The sequence below is a fragment of the Augochlora pura genome, chromosome 2 (genome assembly GCF_028453695.1).
Source record: "Augochlora pura isolate Apur16 chromosome 2, APUR_v2.2.1, whole genome shotgun sequence".
NCBI classification, from domain to species: Eukaryota; Metazoa; Arthropoda; class Insecta; order Hymenoptera; family Halictidae; genus Augochlora; species Augochlora pura.
The window spans coordinates 20259711-20278961 of record NC_135773.1 but is presented as its reverse complement, the minus strand read 5'-3'; the positions used below and the strand labels follow the sequence as shown (position 1 = coordinate 20278961).

At 37.1% G+C, this 19251-nt stretch overlaps 1 protein-coding gene across 4 annotated transcripts in view; it reads left to right on the top strand.

Annotated features, from left to right (window-relative positions):
• Positions 1-475: 475 nt before the first annotated feature.
• LOC144478441 (multiple PDZ domain protein) overlaps positions 476-19251 on the top strand; it is a 186037-nt gene continuing 167261 nt past the window's right edge. For 3 of the 4 annotated variants that reach the window (XM_078196316.1, XM_078196315.1, XM_078196313.1), the window contains exons 1-5: positions 476-631; positions 954-1026; positions 1225-1607; positions 1680-1805; positions 1888-2003. In XM_078196316.1, coding sequence (XP_078052442.1) covers positions 1011-1026; positions 1225-1607; positions 1680-1805; positions 1888-2003 — 641 coding nt within the window. In that variant the 5' untranslated portion in view covers positions 476-631; positions 954-1010. Of the gene's footprint in view, positions 632-862; positions 881-953; positions 1027-1224; positions 1608-1679; positions 1806-1887; positions 2004-19251 lie in introns of those variants that run through there. The other variant, XM_078196314.1, reaches the window with a different exon arrangement.

Sequence of the window (19251 nt, the reverse complement as noted above, 5' to 3'; positions counted from 1 at the left end):
ATAGTTAGTTTCATCTTTTTATATTAAGAATATGAGATAAAAAAGATACAGAATACTATATACATGTATTTTGTAATGAATTATGTATTGATCAAAATTTCTTGCGAATTCACAACATAGTTTTTAAGATATAAAATGTTCTATACTTCCGTTTCTACTTACATTTTTTAATGCTGTAATAATTATACAGAAAGAATTTAAATAATAAGAATCTTTCAAATAAACTTAAAATAATTTATTCAAACAACTTCAAATTGTCTTTAATTATATTAAAAATAAAAAAGGAAATGTTGAGTAAATTAAAGTGTTTAAAATCCTACCGTGCATTAAACATATTAAATCGAAGGATACACAGTTGTAACCATTCGAATTTTCCCGCCTAATGCCGCCATGTTCGATTGTATCGTCATAGGCGACGTCGACCCATCTGTGTTCTGCTTTCTATGGCAAGAACTGTCAAGTGCTCGATAGTTTGGTACAGTCAGCTGATGGCAAAATGCAATTACACGCTTTCTGCGATATTTAATGAAATCGCTTGTAATATTTGTGCGCAACTGTAAAATCCCGTGAGAGATATCGATTCGCATCTGGGCTCTCTTCTATTTGAATTTCTTAACAGGATTTTTCCGAGGTAATTCAGCATTATATTAATACAAAAAATTCTCTGAACAGGCGTATCGATTTACGATAAATTCATGGTTGAGCTAAAGTTAACGACGATTTATTTAATCATGAATCCTTTCCAAATAGCATTGTTGCTATTACGTTCAATTCAAACTTCGTGCACTTTAACTACTCGCTTTTGGCCTGACATTTGTCTATTCTGGAGGTTAAGTTAATACTCCACTTCAACGAGATTAGCGCATTTTATCGGAAAAGTGTATTATACTTAAAAATTTTCAACGTACGTTCCACTTTCTTTTTATATTAATATGCGTGTTAAATTTTCACAGGTAGAGGTACAGGAATTTTTATACTCCATTCAGTCAATAAGAACTGACAGCATCAAGATGCCTTTGAATACAGGTAAATAAAATAAATTTTCATTTTAGTACATTACTGGATATGTCAGTTATGTAATTAAAGTAATGCCTTTCATTTGAAATAATAATCGTTAGACAAACTTATTTATTATTGACTTCAACACAAGCTTTCACCATGACCTTTTTTACACATTTTTTAATGTATCTAGATGCTTGACCCGTTTTGTCTTTAAAATTTCAGATATATCCACAGCTCTTCATTTATTGGAGCATGTGCAAGAAAGGGTGGAAGATTGCGATGATCCTAAGCTACAAATGCATACTACCCAGGACATAAAGTCCTTGATTTCACTTCTGGAGGATCCAGTGTTTCGGAGTATAGTGACAATACAAGATTCGCTGATTGAATTGAACACTCAACTGGCTCAACATCCTTCTATTCTGCCAGGAGATTTTGATGTCAATATCAGTGGACAGCTGGAACTTTCTGTTCCCAGCACGCCGGTGCAACCGCTTGGGCAGAACATGTACCAGGATTTATATCAAGACAGTAGCGAACTCGAGGATCAGAGAGTGCCTGTTGCTCCATTGGTTCATAGTAGCAGCGAAGATACAAGTGCTCAAGTGAGTTATTTTTCCTAGAGCTAACACTCAAACATCAATCATAGAAGATACAATGTTATTACTTTGTTACAGGTTACAAGTCCCAGCTTGGTTTCTGAAGTTATGGGCATGCCTCCAATTACAACAACTACATATGTTAAAGAATTCAAAAAAGTTATTGAAGCTGCAGCCAGAGGTCGTCAAATATTTACAGTTCAGGTAATTATATAATTTATTATTTTTATTTTTAATGTTACGCGATGAGGAGGACAATCATGTGATTTATTAATTACTCTTCCAGTTGTATAAACCAGAGGGAACGAGCCTAGGGTTCAGCGTCGTTGGATTGCGCAGCAAGGACAAAGGCGAGCTTGGCATATTCTTGCAAGAAATTCAACCGAATGGCATCGCCGGCTGGTAAGTCATTTTGTACTTTATAAAACGTATTTGTATTAGAAATTTTTAGCGAGCTCAACCGCTTCAGCAGAAAATTAATTATTAATGCAATTTAATTTACCATTGCATTTAACTCGTTGAAATAGATCAGGAATTACATAAATATTTATTACATTTTGCGTTTGTTCTTTAGTTTGTTTGTAGAAAACGTATTTCTAGTATATCTAGTAATGATGCATGATTGTTTTTTAATGATATACGTTTAATGGATATAACTTGTACAAGTCACATTAAGGAATTGTACTACTACATTTTCTTGGTCTCTTAATGTGTCGAGGATTATCTACTAATTATACAGCATTATCTACCAATTATTGCCTTAACTAACGTTGCATTCAAAAGTTCGATATTTCAAGTATTAAAAGAATATTTATTTAGCATCGAACGAAATTTCCCGTAAATCTTTCGTTATTCGAGTACTCCTTAAAATGCAACGTTTGTTGCAAGACCTGCCGACATTCAGAAGCTTATAAAATAATAGAAATCTCCATTTCCTACTAGAGTTAGTCAAGTTATAGTTTTTATTTTCATTCATACTTCACTGTTTTTTCGTTTCTGTCCGCGTGCTGATCCTGCATGCGGCTATCAAATCCCATATTGTAGCCATACTCACTTTCTGCTTGTCTAAAATTCTTGTGGTTTATTATTATAATAATTACATTATTTAAAAATTATTGCCTCCTTTAATACATATGATAATTCATTACCTTAAAATATTAATTACGTTTGATACTTTTAAATAGAAGAACTTTAAAGAATGTAGAAAAAATCCTTTTTTTGGCATCAAAAATTTGAATATTTTCTCCATTCGAGAACATAAATTTTCTATGTTATAAACAAAATTATATTGAATAGTGCTAGACACAATTAGATTAAACATCGTGCTACTTTGATGTTAATCTCTTTAAATTATTGATGACGGAAGTAGACCCTTCTTTAAATTTAGTCTTCTAACCCTTTGATTACAAAGACAGAAAAGGGGTCAGAAATTAAAAAAGAGCTCGTTCAGTTCTCGGTTTTAAAAGTATTAAAAAGAAGAGAACAAGACAACTTCATATATAGGGTGACCCGTCTAGCTTGACTACCCTGAATAATTCGCTTAGTTTTCGCGATACGAAAAAATGTTACAAAAAATGGAAAATTATTAGTTCGAGGGAACAAATATTATGACAGGCAAAAATATTGTCCAGGGCCAATTTTTCGTGACTTCGAGGTATTAAATTTTTTTTTAAAATAAGATATCTTTTTCAAAAATTCATATAAGTTGGATAATTAAGGGAAATCAGGAGATAATTGTTATAGAAATATTTATACAGTTCATACGAATTATAAACATTTATAAATCGTAATATAAATTAGTTTAGATAGATTGTATAGCTGGAAATTAGATGAAAATTAAGAATAAAAAAATTGCATCAGAGGCTTCGTTATTGAGAAAATTATATACAAATGTCAGTCGAATATAGGATTACTTCTGGACCCTTCCATTATAAATTACTAAATACGATTATTTTCAAGAATACATTCGCCACAGGATACTAAAATAATCAGTGTATTTTTCGTTGAATTTAGTTTATACTCTTCAATTATGATACTGTTCAAAATGCATATATTCGACTGATATTTAAATTTAATTTCCTCGAAAACGAAGCCTCCCTCATAATTTCATTATCCTTGATTTTCGTTTCATTTCCAGCCGTAGAATCTACCTAACCCAAATTGTACCGTGAATAATAAAATATTCTCTATAATCTGGTCATATGTGTAATAAAAGATCAGGATATGTTTTATGTCTTTACCAGTACTGAAATCTTTGATACGTAGAATATAGAACCGGTTACTATAGGGTGACTTATTACTGTGGCTCTGGTTTCTTTTCCGGCATGGTTAACTTTATATTTAATAATCATATTAAATTTGATTAGAAAATAATTAAAATAAAAGAATTAAAAATATAAGCACTCGATTTTTAGTAACCGGTTATACTACCCTAATCCAGTTTTCTGTGATAAATACTCTTAGCGTTTTGAAAACTCCGTAAAGGGTTGAAAGGGTCGACATATATATTATGTCAACGACTGCGATCAACATAGAAGAGATTACGGCAATAAATAAATCTCACAAAAAGCTCCGAGAAAGCAATATTCACGAGAGGTGTCGGCTACTCGATTAGCGACCACCACCCCTGCCACGATCTGTAGTTCTTCGGCTCTAACGCGACGTTCCCGTGCCGCTCGAAATTGCAGAAGCGTAAGCGGGCGGATGGCAATGTTCTCCGACGGCTTACAGTTGCACGACCCGGTGATTTTTCGCGGCGGCATAGTGATCGCGAAGGGTCGCGGCGGCGCGTGTCCCGTTTTCGATCGTGGTCGCCCCGCGACTAGAGGGTCGAAGGACCTGTTCTCGATCGTGGCCCCGGCGTCTCTCGCGCATTTGTTGGCACACCCTGTGCACAGTGCGTTGATCGGCCGGCCCGTGGCACGCATGCCCGGTTACTCGTGTCCGGAAGCCTCGCCACCACCGCCGAGAAAACGATGCTTTCGAAAAAGAGCCTCCCACTTTCGAGAGAGAGCAGTCTTCGACGGGTTCTCGGTGCGAAAGGAGGCGCTCGCGCTCCGTCCCGGTTCTCCGACAATACGTTTTCCTCTGATTATGTTGCCGTGTTCAACCTGGTCGCCGTCGTCGCCGTCGCCGCCGCCGCGAGAACCAACCCCCGTCGCGATCCACCGACACGTTGACAGTGCAATCGTCGGCCACTCTCGACCGGATCTCTCACCTTTCGTCCCCGGTTGTTCGGCCTCCGCGAACAGTTCGATGCTCTTTTAGTTAAACGGCCTCTTCGCTGACCGAGCTCTGCGCCAAGGCTGCAACGTCACCAAAAACAAGAGATGTAGGCTCCGTTCGACGAGTCCTGCGACGCTTTTTTTGTTTCTATATGTTGCAACCCGCCAGTACTGGTTGGCCGATGTTTAGTGACCCGGCGGCCGAGTGAACGCGAACCGGACGCTATGTTTGTGTGAAGATTGATCGCGCCAGGAGATCTTCAGGTGGTATGTCGATCCCTTTCGTTGTTTTGTTTTCTCTTTCGTTGCCGCAGGGTTCGGCACCGATCGACCCCGCCGGGCCTCGATCGTCTTTGGTCCGCAAACAGTGCGGCGGTTTCGCGACAGATTTTTCGGCTCGTGTTATTTTCTTATCGGAAAGCCGAGTCGGCCTGCGGCGCTTTTAAATCTGGTGCGCGGCGAACGCGTTGTTTTATTTAGGCTCGTGTCTAATACGTTGCCTTCGCTATCTAATTTTCTGCTCGCTTCTCGCGATAACTGTTTGCGAACTTTGATTGTTCGAGCTCCGTAAATATTTTGGTACAAACCATTCGAAATCGGGATTATCTCGATCTTTTTGTATTTTTAGTTTAGGTTCAACGTGTTCTGAATGAAAGTGAAACCATCTATATCGGTTGTAATCTTTAGCGAGATCCTTTCGAATGAATCGCGCGCTGAGAAGTTCCCGTTTGAGAACTGTGATCGTCGGAGTTCCGCAAACGCTGTTTTAGTGGAAACATATTCGAAGTTTGAATTTTATCGAATCGGAGGCATTTCCACTTTAAGTTCGACGTGTTCTGAATGGAATGTAGCATCTATATCGGTTCTAATCTTTAGCGGGATCCTTCTGAATGAGACGCACCCGGAGAAAGTAGTTGGAAGCGTCACGCGGGACGGTCTGCTTGAAAAAATGAAGAATTGTTTGCAACCGTGCGACGTCAAAGGAGTTACAAGTCTTTGGGAACGTATTGAATGGAAAGTTGTTTACGCGCTATCAGCCATATGCATCTTGTTTTCACGCGATGCGTACGATGCGACATTTATTAGTGCCAAGAATTTTGTAAGTGCAGGAAGTTTTGACTTTGTTATACGAGAACGATATTTTGCGTTCTTTAACCCCTTGGCGTACCATTTTCTTCATAGTCGCTGCAATTAGGAATTTTTTAATTGGTACAATTTCTTAGAAGGGACAGAATATTAATGTCTATTCCGTGCCTGAATTTACTTGTATACTTAAACATTAATAACAAGGGATTAGAAGAGATTATATTTGGTTCCAATTTTAAAGAACAGAATAACATTCATATTTAATTATTTATTACTAGTAATATACATCTCGAGTCGGACTCGTTAAAGTACGGTAAGGGGTTAATGCAACTTCTATATTGTTTATACGTTTAAATAGTTAGGGATTTGATTAACGTTGTTCTACGTGAAGAAGAAATCTATCATTTTGATGTTGAATCGCCAAGTGTCGGAAAAGTCGGAAGAGCAAATCTCGTTCCGGGTTTGCAAACATTGTTCCGAATCTCGATTAGATTCCGATATTCAAAATTCATTTCGAAGTTGCGATAGGTATTTCTTTCACTGCCGGTGCGCCCCGGCGTAGTCTTCCGAGCCGACTTCAAAGGGAACATTCTGATTGCTTCGAGCAGACCACTCGAGTCTTCCAATAAATTCACGGTCTTCCTTTTCCTTCTTTTGTTCTCAGTGTCACGCAAGGATTTAAAATGAACGCCGTCAGAGATTGTCGTTTCGCTAGGCGGTAGTTTCTTGATTCCATGGATCTCACTTCTACGATATTAGCATCTCCGCTGATCACTTCAAAGCCGCTGACAAATATAATTAAATTCTTTACACGTTTCCGCTAACATCATCAATCGGAAAGTAGTAATCTATAGAATATTCTGAATTAATAAACAGACTACGTATCTTTAAGTATTTATGATGACAAATGGATCGATGAAGTGTAAAACAATAGGAATAAATAGAGGATTTAGTAATATCTATTAATATTATTAAAAGAAGAAATACAGTTTTACGTAGCTATTGTTCCGTGCAATTGACGAATAATTTTTATTTTTAATAGAAATCTGCGGCTGTGTAATAAACACGCGAAGATCGTATTTTGTGATTATGCTTATCGATCTATAGAGAATAAAGCATATTTTATGTGCAGAGGCTGAAATAGAAATTTTGATCGCAACATGTAACCTCTCTTGATTGTTCGAAAGTAATTTCGTTTTTCGAAAACAACTGATTTGATATTTTGTTAATAAAGAGCTGGAGTTTTACCTGCACGTGAATTTCCAATGACGAAATGATGTAAGACAAAGTAGTAATACATATTGAATAAAATTGATAAAAATTGGGAAATCACAAATAAGATAAACAAAAATTTAAAAATAATTAATCGCATAATATGAAACGAACAAAATATACAACAACAATACGGTTTGGTATAAAGTTGGCTAGTTAAAAAACTGACGAAGCTGGTTGTTAAATTAAACGAAATTACTTTGCGAACAATCCAGTATCCCAAAGTTTTATTCGAAACGCCCGGAAGATCTTCAAGTAATTAATTAACAAAGACCCGCTAAAGGAAATTTTTGGCGCGATCGAAGCGTACGTAATTAAGATAATGAATTTGGAGAAATTTACGGCACCGGTCCACGTTGACAGGAACAGCTCGTAATGGTTTGTAAATTGTAGATGTCTCCCGCAAATCATCCTGAAACGCAACTCCCTAATTGCGTCGAAAAGCGTAGAATGTCTGGAACACTGGGGGGGTCGCTCAAACGTTCGAATTAGAAACTGTTCCCATTCACGTGCACGGCCGGCAGAAAGTGTCAGATCGATCAGAATTTACGTAAATAGAATTCACCGGCACGCACCTTCTGAATGGGCCTCGAACACGTCCGAAGTTCCCAAGAAACGAAAACTTCTTTCACGCTCGTTTCGATTTATTTTCGGATCCGGTTCAAGCATGATCGATCCTCGAAGTTCTTCGACTCTGTTGTGCCAACACGATTCGATTCGAACGTTCTTATTGCCCCCCATCTGTAGTACGACACTTTTGCGGCCGGGAAGCAACAAACCGAGACAGAAAACTATGCGAGACGAGATTCTTTAAAATTATATTTTAGTGCATTATGTTTTATAATTTAAATTATATTATTAACCTAAAATTACATTTATTGGAGTTAACGATTCAGATACGAACGATTTAGTAATAAGTGATCGTAGTGACAAGATAGTTATATGAGGAGTTTCTATAAAGTTTATATTTTTTTACCTCACTATTTATCTGTAAGGGACGCTCTACGCGGGTGCCCTCTGTGTATTGTTAGTATACATTATAGACGAAGGAATAAAAGTTAGTCGTAGCCACGCTGTCCTCGAGTTCTGATCGTAAGAAATTATATACAACAATTTCATATATTTTCTATTGTGAGTTTCGAGAATATTTCGGAGAATTCAGGTGCCAGAATCAGGAGTTAGAATTTCATTATCATAGTTGATAACCTAGATCTTTATGAAAATGAAAATGTAAATCAATTTCGATGAACCAGGACTGTACAGATACTTGTTTTTGTTTTAAATGATTTTAAAGGATTTAAAATAATAGAATCGAAATTCTAAGTTCTTCTTACAGTGTTACTCACTGTTTTCCAGTCTGCTCATTTTTGTCATAACTTCGTAAAGTACGTACCATGATAAGCAGATTAGCATACGGTATTCATTCAGGTTGATAAAGGGAATGTTAATACTTCTTACCAGTTATTATCCCGCGGCACGTGTGCAGGACTACAAGCGAATGTACATGTGGGTCATGTAATGCATAAAAATAGAGTACTCCAGTTGAGATGCAACTTCGTTACTTTAGATTCTGCACTTCCGTATGTTTTTCTTCAGTCTGTGCTTACATACCAATTTGCGCTTACGTCAGCTAGTCAAACCGCCTGACGTTTCCATGATGTTATGACTAAAATAATATAAATATTATGATTAGAATTCATAGACGCTCTTCGAAGACAGAATTGGTACGAAGATCTATCCCGGCGGATAATAACCGCGAGAAAAAAAGAAATGTATTACCAATTTCGGGAAGCTCGAAAACTCGATCAAAAGTTTCATTAGATCATAAAATTGCGAATCCATTTACTTGCAAATCCGTTGATACGAAGCCATCATTCGGCAGCGGATTTTATGCAATCATGTCGTATGCAAATAGTGAGATGTATAACGAAGCAAAAACCTTGACGGGTATCGATACGATTTTTATATTATTTCTGAATTTGATTGACTTTCTGGTCGACCAAATCGACGTTACCGTGACTACGGGCTTTAAGTTGATGGTGCGTTTCGGCGTTGAAAGTTTCTTCATCAAGGGATTACTATTGATCATGCTGCTATATAGAATTCGGGATCGTAAGCTAAAGTTCACTTGCGTCCACATCTCTTGCGATAAAGTTGTGTAAATTAATTGTAACGTTACGATTACTATACACAATCACTGGATTGAGAATATTTATGCTTTCCATAGCCGTAGGTTATTCGATAAAAATCAGATCGAGAGGAAAATTGATCCTGCTTTCAAAGACTTTCTTCTAACAATAACACAAAAATTCATGGCTGCTATAGAGCGAATTATTATAGAAAAATCAACCGAAGCTTCGTAGATTCGCGATTCTGGATTTCAGCGATTTCAGAAATTAAAATTTCGGAAATTAGAATTTCAAAATTAGAATTTTAGAAAATAAAATTTCAAAAATTAGAATTTCCAGAAATTAAAATTTCAAAAATTAGAATTTCCAGAAATTAAAATTTCAGAAATTGGAATTTCCAGAAATTAAAATTTCAAAAATTAGAATTTCCAGAAATTAAAATTTCAAAAATTAGAATTTCCAGAAATTAAAATTTCTGAAATTAGAATTTCCAGAAATTAAAATTTCAAAAATTAGAATTTCCAGAGATTAAAATTTCAAAAATTAGAATTTCAGAGATTAAAACGAATAAAATTGCCGCGGGCGAGTCGCAGTTGGTGCGAAATCCTGAATTCGGCTCGTATCCGTAGGATCGAACGTCGCGAGCCGCGCAGATAAGTGAAAAGAGGTGTAAAATCGGTGTTTTTATCGAGCTGCTTCTGTTCCGCGGAAAAACTTGTATGTACACGCCTTGGAGGTGAAACTGGGTTAGATCGTCCGTAGGAGTAGGCGTGATCGATCTCGGATTCGGATTCAACGTGAAATTATTCCGCTTTCTGGATTATTTATGCCCCTGGGGCTCGCTACCGGCGATCCAATCCTAGCAAGGTAGCACGATCGATGTCTAGACGCTGAGTAGACGATCTGTTATTGTTCCTGTGACCATTTTAATCGCTTCCACGCTTCCAGAGGATCCCTTGTTAACGAATGTCGCCGCGATTCTTTTCTCAATTCAGTCTGAAATCTTTGGATAATCCTTGTCGCTGCAGTATGGTTTTTATGACGCTCGAATAGGTTTCTTTTATTTATCTGACATGCTGGTGACAAGCRGGACAACTTAGTATCTTGTCTCGAAAATCTAGGACAATGTCCAGACTAGAAATTCAATGCATTTTCAATGCGAGATCGAGACTTTCTGAAGCGAGAATATAAAACAACAGAAAATAACGTGCTTGATATCTTGTTAAAATCTTGGTCTAGTTTTCTTTAGAATTTTCAGTGTCATAAATATACTGTTGAACATAATAGCGTACTTCTCTCAATGAATTAAGATAATTCGATTCTTTTTTAAATTTTTATTTACTGTAAGAATATATACTTTTATACTTTTATACTTTTTTAGTCCATAAATTAAAACAATTGAAGAATGCGAACATCTACATCGTTAAGACATAAGAACCGAGAAGTCAAGCATTTTTATTATTGCAATATTTATTGTGGCAATTTTATTATAGTTTTCATAAAGCTCTTACGTCTTATAGATTCAATGATAGTGTGGTATCCTCAATAGATTTGTACGAAAGTGAATTCTCAAGCTCGTAAGACATGTATGGTCGAATAAAGGCAAACATTTGTCTATTTTAATTTACACGTGTAGACAATTCTTGCATTTAATATTCTGCTTTAGCGTGTCTTTTTACGAATTGTACAGCTCCGTAGTTTACACTTTTAGACCACGGTCTTGCGAAATAAAAGGGGGAACATTAGATTCGACCGAGCAACAGGACAATGAAACAATGCGACCCGTCTTGCGTTCCCGTAAACTCTAAATCCCTCGAATGCAGTTTTCAAATACAGTTTTCCAAATACAGTTTTTCAAATACAGTTTTTCAAATAAATTTTCGAATAGAATTTCCGGCAAAACTGGGATAAAAGCGAACGTCGACGCTCATTCAATGGACTCGTTCCATCGAAAGGTAAATGAAAATTCGCCGGTCTTCAGCTGATATTTTTGTCTCGTTGTTTTTTTGGAACATTTCATTGAAATAAATCACGGTAATAGCGTTCGACTCGAAATCGAATGGCACGGGTTTACATTTTTTTAACGGCTCGCAACGGGGAAATTGTTTGATCCAGCGACGCGGGAACTTCAAAGCGGGATATTTTTATTTCGTCGAATATAATTCGTGGAAATTGATTTACAAGCGCGCGCCGGGAGGGCCGGCCGTTTCGCAAATTCGTTCCGCTCTCGTTAGAAACAATCAATTACTTGAATCGAATCAATCGTTTCACGCGGCAACGAGCATTTCCAGTTTCGCTGAATTCTCGTTATACGCTAAGGAAAAAAAATTCTTTACCGATGCAAACTCGATTGTCGTGTTCCGCCTCGATTTTTGAAATTTAAATATTCAGTTATGCCACCGCCGCCGCCCCCCTCCACCTCCCTCCTTCCCACCGCTGTTCCGCCAACTACGGGAGTTAATTGACTGCTCGAGCGGGAATTGTTTGTCATTCGCTTTCTGCTGCTTGTCCTTAACAATTTTCCAAGTGAAAATGGAAATTTATATTTATCGTACGTACGGCAAGCTGCGAATGTATGCGGGGAATTTCTAAAGCGAAATAACTTCTTTGTTATCGAGCCGAGCGATTTCAATTTTTGTGGAATGACGGACTAATTTCTGAGTCTATATTGCAAACAACAAATTGAAAGAACAGAGATATGAAAATTTTAGTTTCTAACTCTTTTATTTGATATTAGAACGAACGACTTAAAGATGTCAAATTTTTAGATATTGTATAGTATTCTAGCGCTTTTGATATCTAAAAAGGATTTAAAGAAATTAAATACTTGGTAGAATTTTAGGTAAATTATTTTATATCAAATTATGTTTGTGGCTCACTGTATTATTTACATTGATCTCTAACCGCTCGGACTATTATCTAATATAATTATACTAATATAATTTTAATATAATAATGTAATTATTATTAATTTCTTCTAAACCGTAGCAAAATTTAATTCTGCTGTTATTAATGTTCACGAGTAGAAATAAATCAACGTATCAAACAAACCAAAATTGCTTCTTTCTATCACAGAAATTACTACCATAAAATAAATGTTAATCAAAACAAATGTGGAAGACATTGTCGTGCATTAAAAATGGTCAACAAGAGAATTTTATTTTGCACAAAAATAAATGATTAACATTCAAATAAGGCGGATTATGCTTTAAAAATCTTTGTCAGTTTAATCTTCTATGAGCCCGTGTAACTTTCAGATCGCATGCTAATATATTGACACTCTACCAATTAATTTTAGTTTTTTCACAAAATGTCGTATACACCGTAATTATATAAAGTCTCTAATATAACCAGTAACAATATTAATGACGGTTGACAACACCGTCAACCTGAAATATCAAAATAAATGTCTTGCAGGTTGTCTGCAGACAGATATTTAAGATAAGAATTCGGTCCATAAAGGGTTAACTAATTTATATGCGACAAGGAATTCAATCGAAACACTATTCGCGCAAGAGGTTGGTCATCCGCTTTCGTCGGGATGCGACGTTTACGATAAAATTGTGAGCTCGCGCACCTGTTTTACAATTCGGTTGTTAAAGAGGGATACAAGTGATCCCCGTGGACGGTTCAATCTACCCGGCAAAGTATAACGCCGCGAGTCTGGTATAGGTATGTATAGTTAGGCACATACAATAGAGATTGGTATCCGCGATAACTCGGTCTTTCCGAAGTCAACGCGTTTCTACTTCATTTGTTCGAACCCTGAACCGACAAATTTGCGAGCTCTGTGTAACGAGCATTAATTTCGTTGCCCCGTAACGAAATATATAATCCTTTTGCGTGACTTGACTCGCGATATTATTTTAGAATTACTGTAAAGGGAGGCTTTCTCGCTGTCTTTTCATATAGAATAGTTATCGAGAATCGTATTAACCCTTTGAGGACGAATATCGACGTAGCGATGCATGTAACTTGATTGTGCCGTACAACGAAAGCTTATTAATAAAATTTTCAATTATGGTGCTATATTAAGAGAAATATAAAGAATCTTTTTCTATGCGATAATGCAACACGAAATTACTTCATAATAATTTTACTGCAAACGTGTTATTTGCAGACGTGGTGTATACCGTTTAATCATTGACTAAAAAGTCAATTAACTGAAAATATTATTAGGAAAATATTACGAATATTTTCGCGATCATTACTTTTAGCAATTATGCTGATTAATACTTCTTTGATCTATTTCTCCAGTATCATTAAACAATTTTTATTTCTGGTGTTTTTAGATTTATTTTCTGGGTAAAGAAATGATGTAATTATGTATGAAATCTTAGTCACAAGCCTAAATCGTTCTGCAAGGATTTAATGGGCAGGTGAATCGTTAAACTGTGTCTTTAGTTAACAAGCACATCAGAAATAATGTTTTATTTAATTTTTATATTCCGAAGCATTATATCGCGAAATGATGCGAGGAACACATTACAAACGAAATGCAGAGCCACGCATTACTTGTACCGAAATGAACATACCACGTGCGAAATTGATGACGGTTGTAAATTGTTACCTTCGAGGCTGTTGTTTCGTCCGTCGAAATAACGATTATTGACGCGTACCTGTTCTGGCTAACGGGAAACATATATTTTTACTTTTTCAACGTGTTACGTGCTGCGAACATGAATATCGAAGTTTCATATAAACGAGTTTCCGAAAATTTCCGATGGAATCAATGTTTTGCGCGTTACCGTCTAATATACCGTGCTTCAACGTGCAATATCTCGCGGGGAAGTTTGTTGGTAAATGAACGCGCGCTTGGCAAAATATAAGTTCGTAGATTAACCCTTAGTGGACGACGACTTTTTCGACCAATTGAGGACGAGGCGATTTTCTCTGATGCGACGTGTGTCTTTGATACAATTTATTTTAATTCGTATATAACGCAAATATAATTTATATACGATTATATGCATTTATACACAATTATATAATTTATATATAAATTATGTTAAAATAAATCTCGTCGTGCCAAGCGAAACGCCGCCTCTCGTCCGCAAAGGGTTAATGGTAAAATAAAGCGACGATGTTAAGAAAGTTGGCGGGCAAATAAATATCTCGGCCAATCGGCGGTGACGTGCTCGGGCGATCTATTTAGCCAAGAAATACCCAAGAGAAAAATTCCTGTGAATCAGGGGAGTCGAACAAGTTTTCAAGTAGTTTAGCCGAATGAACTGATTAGAAGGCGGCCGTGCTATTTATCCGACTTGTCCATCTTTGACGGTAGTCTCTCTCTCTCTCTCTCTCGCCCTACTTATTTCTTCCGTCGGAACTATAGGCTAATTGCCTGAACATATTCCACGAACCGCACCATTGCCCCCGATGTACAATAAATAAGTGGTCGACAACTTCGGCTTCTCGTCTATATTGCACGGTGTCACCGACACCGGCCAATCACGTTTCAAAGGGAAACGGGTTATTCGTTGTTTAACAGTAAACCGATCGAGTTCTAAAACTGACCGACGCGTCCCGTTTCATAGGTATGACTGAGTTTACGTCTAGTTTCCCGCCATTTTATTAAAGTGTAATCTCGAACAACGAAATTCATTCAAACGTTTTTAACATAAGTATGATTCTAGATCATATAAATTTCAATTTAAACTTTTTCGAACATTGTAGAATCTTTTTAAGATTGTACAAAATTCGAGGGGAAGATGAAAAATTTAGAGAACATATAAACGTAACGAACTTCTTACGAAGCTTTTTTAAACTTTTGCAAATATTTTAGAACGCGAAACTTTTTAAGATTATCTAAAATTCGAGAGGAAGTTTTGGGGAATATTGGGAGAATATTTAGATATAAAGAATGCTCCGGGTTGTTAAACATTTCTAAATATTTTAGCACATCGAATTTTAGATCTCGTAAAATTCGAGAGAAGGATTAAAAATTTAGAGGACGTTCAATTGTGAAAAATATTTAAACCAAACATTTTCAAACGTTTGACTATATTTAATTTTATAAGGCCATGCGACATTCGAAAAAAATGTTAAGGCATAATCTTAGAAGCTTGAAATGCAACAGATACACTAAATCAGTCTGTCGTCGTTTTTCTCGACAACTTAATTATTTGAAATTGATTTGTCCGTTAGTTTCGTTGTCGAAACTTCGGAAACGTTTCCGACGGCGAAACTGAAGGCGAGTCCCTAACAGTACACAGGACCACGTGTGCCGTGCCAATTACCGAAACGGATAATGCTGTGTTTCTGACATAGTCGACAGGCCGCGTTACTACGTCGTAACTCGAAAATTGATTAACCCTTAACTCGTCGCGTACCCCACGCGGTGGGTAGATCAATACGGTGTTTCATTCCTTCGAGCAAACTGCCGGGGAATTTATTAGGTTATCCCGAAAGTTTGCGTTGCCGTTCCACGGTGGATTTTTCTGCGTCCGTTGACATCGTCAAAGAGCAAGCGCGCGCTCCTTTTATCTATTAACCGTAAACATAACGGTGCGCGAAATTTGATAGAGGCTGCTCTGTTTATCACTACCGCGCGCCAAATTATTTCCTTTGATTTTTCGCGACGCGAACGAAATCTGTGAAATTCCATGCGAAACATTTTGCGACCGCTTTTGTATCGGATTTATATATTTCGAGGCTTCAAGATCGATGTCGGCTTTACGACTGGTACGTTATTCTTTTGTTCCCATTCTGTCGTGAACAGATTGCCGATTTTTTTTCACAAAATGGATGTTGTCAGTGTCTATTGCAAGAGACGGTAATCAAACAAAGGTGCATCTGTTTGTTACAAAATTTTAAGAAAGTGGAGAGGAAATATATCGGTGCTTTTATTGATTTACTGTTTTAAGATCTTTATTTTATATCTTTACGATATAATTACAGCGAAATATTGCAAAATGATTGCTATACCAAATAAAAGCTACAAACGATGCTTATGTCAGTAGTGTTTAATTTTTTATATATTTATCTAATATATTTGATAATCTAGTAATTAAGTCTAATTTTACTAGTAATTAAATCTAATTTTACTAGTAATTATGTCTAACCATACTAGTAATTAAGTCTAATCCTACTAGTAATTAAGTAAAATCTTACACTACAGTCTAGTAATAATAAATAAAATTTAAAAGTAATAGAAATAATAATCATATCACATAGAAGTGATAGGAGTTACTTTTATTGAACTTTGAAATAACTAATTCCGAAGTTTTATACATCGAAATTGGACGAGTCTGAAATTTTATCGTGATTTACATTTCACATCAGACTGTTCGAATATCGGAAATGTTCGATCGTATTAATGCACTTTCCAGTATCTCGCAGAAGGATTCTCGTGCATCTTGCGCGGCGCGTTCGCCACCCCAGAGAAATAATTTATCCGTGATCGATGGCTCTTCTTTTGAGCGCGAGCCACCAATGTATGTCTCGGCTTGCAGCAATATTGCCGAAGATTCGCAGCCGCAAAAATGTTACTTTCACGATCGTGGATCTTGTCTCGCGCGTGATCTCCTTCTCCCGATGAAACAAAATATCCGGCAGTGGCCGAATGTACTTTGATCTATGTGGGTGATTTCCCTTGCTTCTCTCATAACTTCCTCTCTGTATTTTCGAGGACACTATTGCCTTTTTCCTCTCGCAGCACGGAAAGAATTCTACAGGTTAATCTTCGCGGCGATTTCCTAAAGAGGAACCACGTTTATTATGTAATTGCATTGTAATATTGTTCACCGAAAACGTAAGTCAATACCATTTGATCCTTTAAACGCGTATATTTGAAAAGTGTACAGAAACGAGGGAAATTTTTCGACGGAATATCATAGTCGATATTTTACTCTGAGTTATGAATATTGTTGGAATATGTCTTTCGATAACTATCGCATTGTTTTCTTTTTCGCGATGTTGCATCATTTAGGTCATATTGAAGAAGCCTAACTCCTTTGCACTCGGGTGCCGACTTTGCGGCGCCATTGAAATTTTTCTAACACGAAAATTATTTTTACAGATATCGATGAAGCTTAGATTTGAAAAATTGTTGAAAGCGTAATTGTTATTTGAGTCACGAGACACAATTCCATATGCATAGAATAAATTTTCTTATATAAAATGGAAATACTAGAAGTCAGGGAAATTATTTCAGATTTCTAGTTCAAATGGCTTCGAGTGCAAAGGGTTAATTCGGAAATATATCGCGTCGCTTCTGTGAAAAGCTCGTCATTCTGTCGTACATGTCGATGGTAAAACGTTCCACGAATGTCTTCGTTAAAGACAAACTTCAGCGCGACCACATTGAAGATGTTGCCATCGGCGACGACTGGTCAAACAAACGCAAACTGTGTCGCGTCGAAGACACGGTGTCACTTGTGAATTTCCCGGGATTCGCGGCACGTTTGTCATTGGCCTTCTTTAAGGCACTTTTGTCGAATTCGATCGCGGCACTCGACCGTCGTCGAATGCTCGAATTTGAAGCGGCGGATTTCTGCGATCCGGATTATCCCCGGAAATGTGACGGACGCGGAGTTTGCAGTGCTCTAGATCGGACTTACCGGACGGATCTTCTTCCTCCCCTGCGCATCGCTGAATCGCTTGCTCCCTTGTTCGGCACGGATGTGTACGGTGCTATTTTTTTGCCGCCGGCTTGAACAGCCGACTCCTCGGATGGCCCGTGAATTCTAATGAGGTCGACTTATCCTGCCGACCGAAAGGTTAATTAATTCATCGTTTCTCACGCTCTCGCTTTCCTCGTAGAAAATCTGCGTCGTCACGGATCGAACGGCTTTTATTTCGAGCTGCCTACCGTGCGCACTTCGCGATCGTTATATGCATATATATTCGACGTTTACGATCTCGTACTTCTCACGAAAATTGTCCAATTCGTTTTACGCGCGTTGGTAGATCGATAGAATGGAAGAATGTCGTATGCCACTTGTCCTCACTTTCGTATTGTCGCTCAACGCTACGAGGTGGACAAATTTCTGTTCGATCTCGTACGCTTCGTTCAACGAAATATGCCTGTGGAATTGTTATGGAAATAACTTGGAGATATTTGATAAAGGTCTAGCACCTGAGAATTTTTATAAATGCAAATTAACGAAATATCGGTTATAAAAGAATTTTGATTTTTAGACGAACGAAATGTAACACACTTTTACTTGAGGTTTTCATTCAATTATCTTTATTCGTAGCGTTTCTTTGCTTTCTTAATTTTTCTGAGCCTATGAATTTCTTTTCGTAATTTATTTTTCTGATAAATTTCCTATTCTAGAACTCAATGAATGCATAAAATGGAATTTTTGAAATTATAACACATTTAGTAGTCAAGATGTTGAAATAACCAGTCATCCGTAATTTACACACATTAAATTGTTTTAATAGTTTATGAACGAGATACGTTGCTTTTACTATACAATTTTAACAACGAAGATGGCCAAAAAGCCGCGGTCGTGGAAACGTTATTAAAAAAGTATTGGCTCACTTATTCGGGAATTAATAATAAATATTGCACTTTGAGCTTTCAGCTGTTGAAACTGCTTCTGCAGCATTGTTTCATCGACCGAGGGATTCGTTATGGTCAATTTGATACGATGCACGAGCATTCATATACTGATGAAATCTCCAAATGCCGCCGACGCAGTTTCCCACGAAAAATTCAAATTGCTCGAAGCGCGGATCGAAGGTAGCATGCATAATGTAGGGAAACAACAACTGCGATGTTACTCTGACGAGGGTAAATTGTATCGGAACGAAATTGTGAATGAGGTGGCGTATCTAGGGCCTCGGCATCGTCTAGAGAATGAAGACTTATGGAAGCTGGTTATTGTCGTGCAAAATGAAAATGTAGTGTCGAGAGGTCTCTTCACTGGCCAGCTCTTCAAATAGCTTTCTATTGTCTTCTCAAATAATTGTTACTGAGTTGTAAAAACT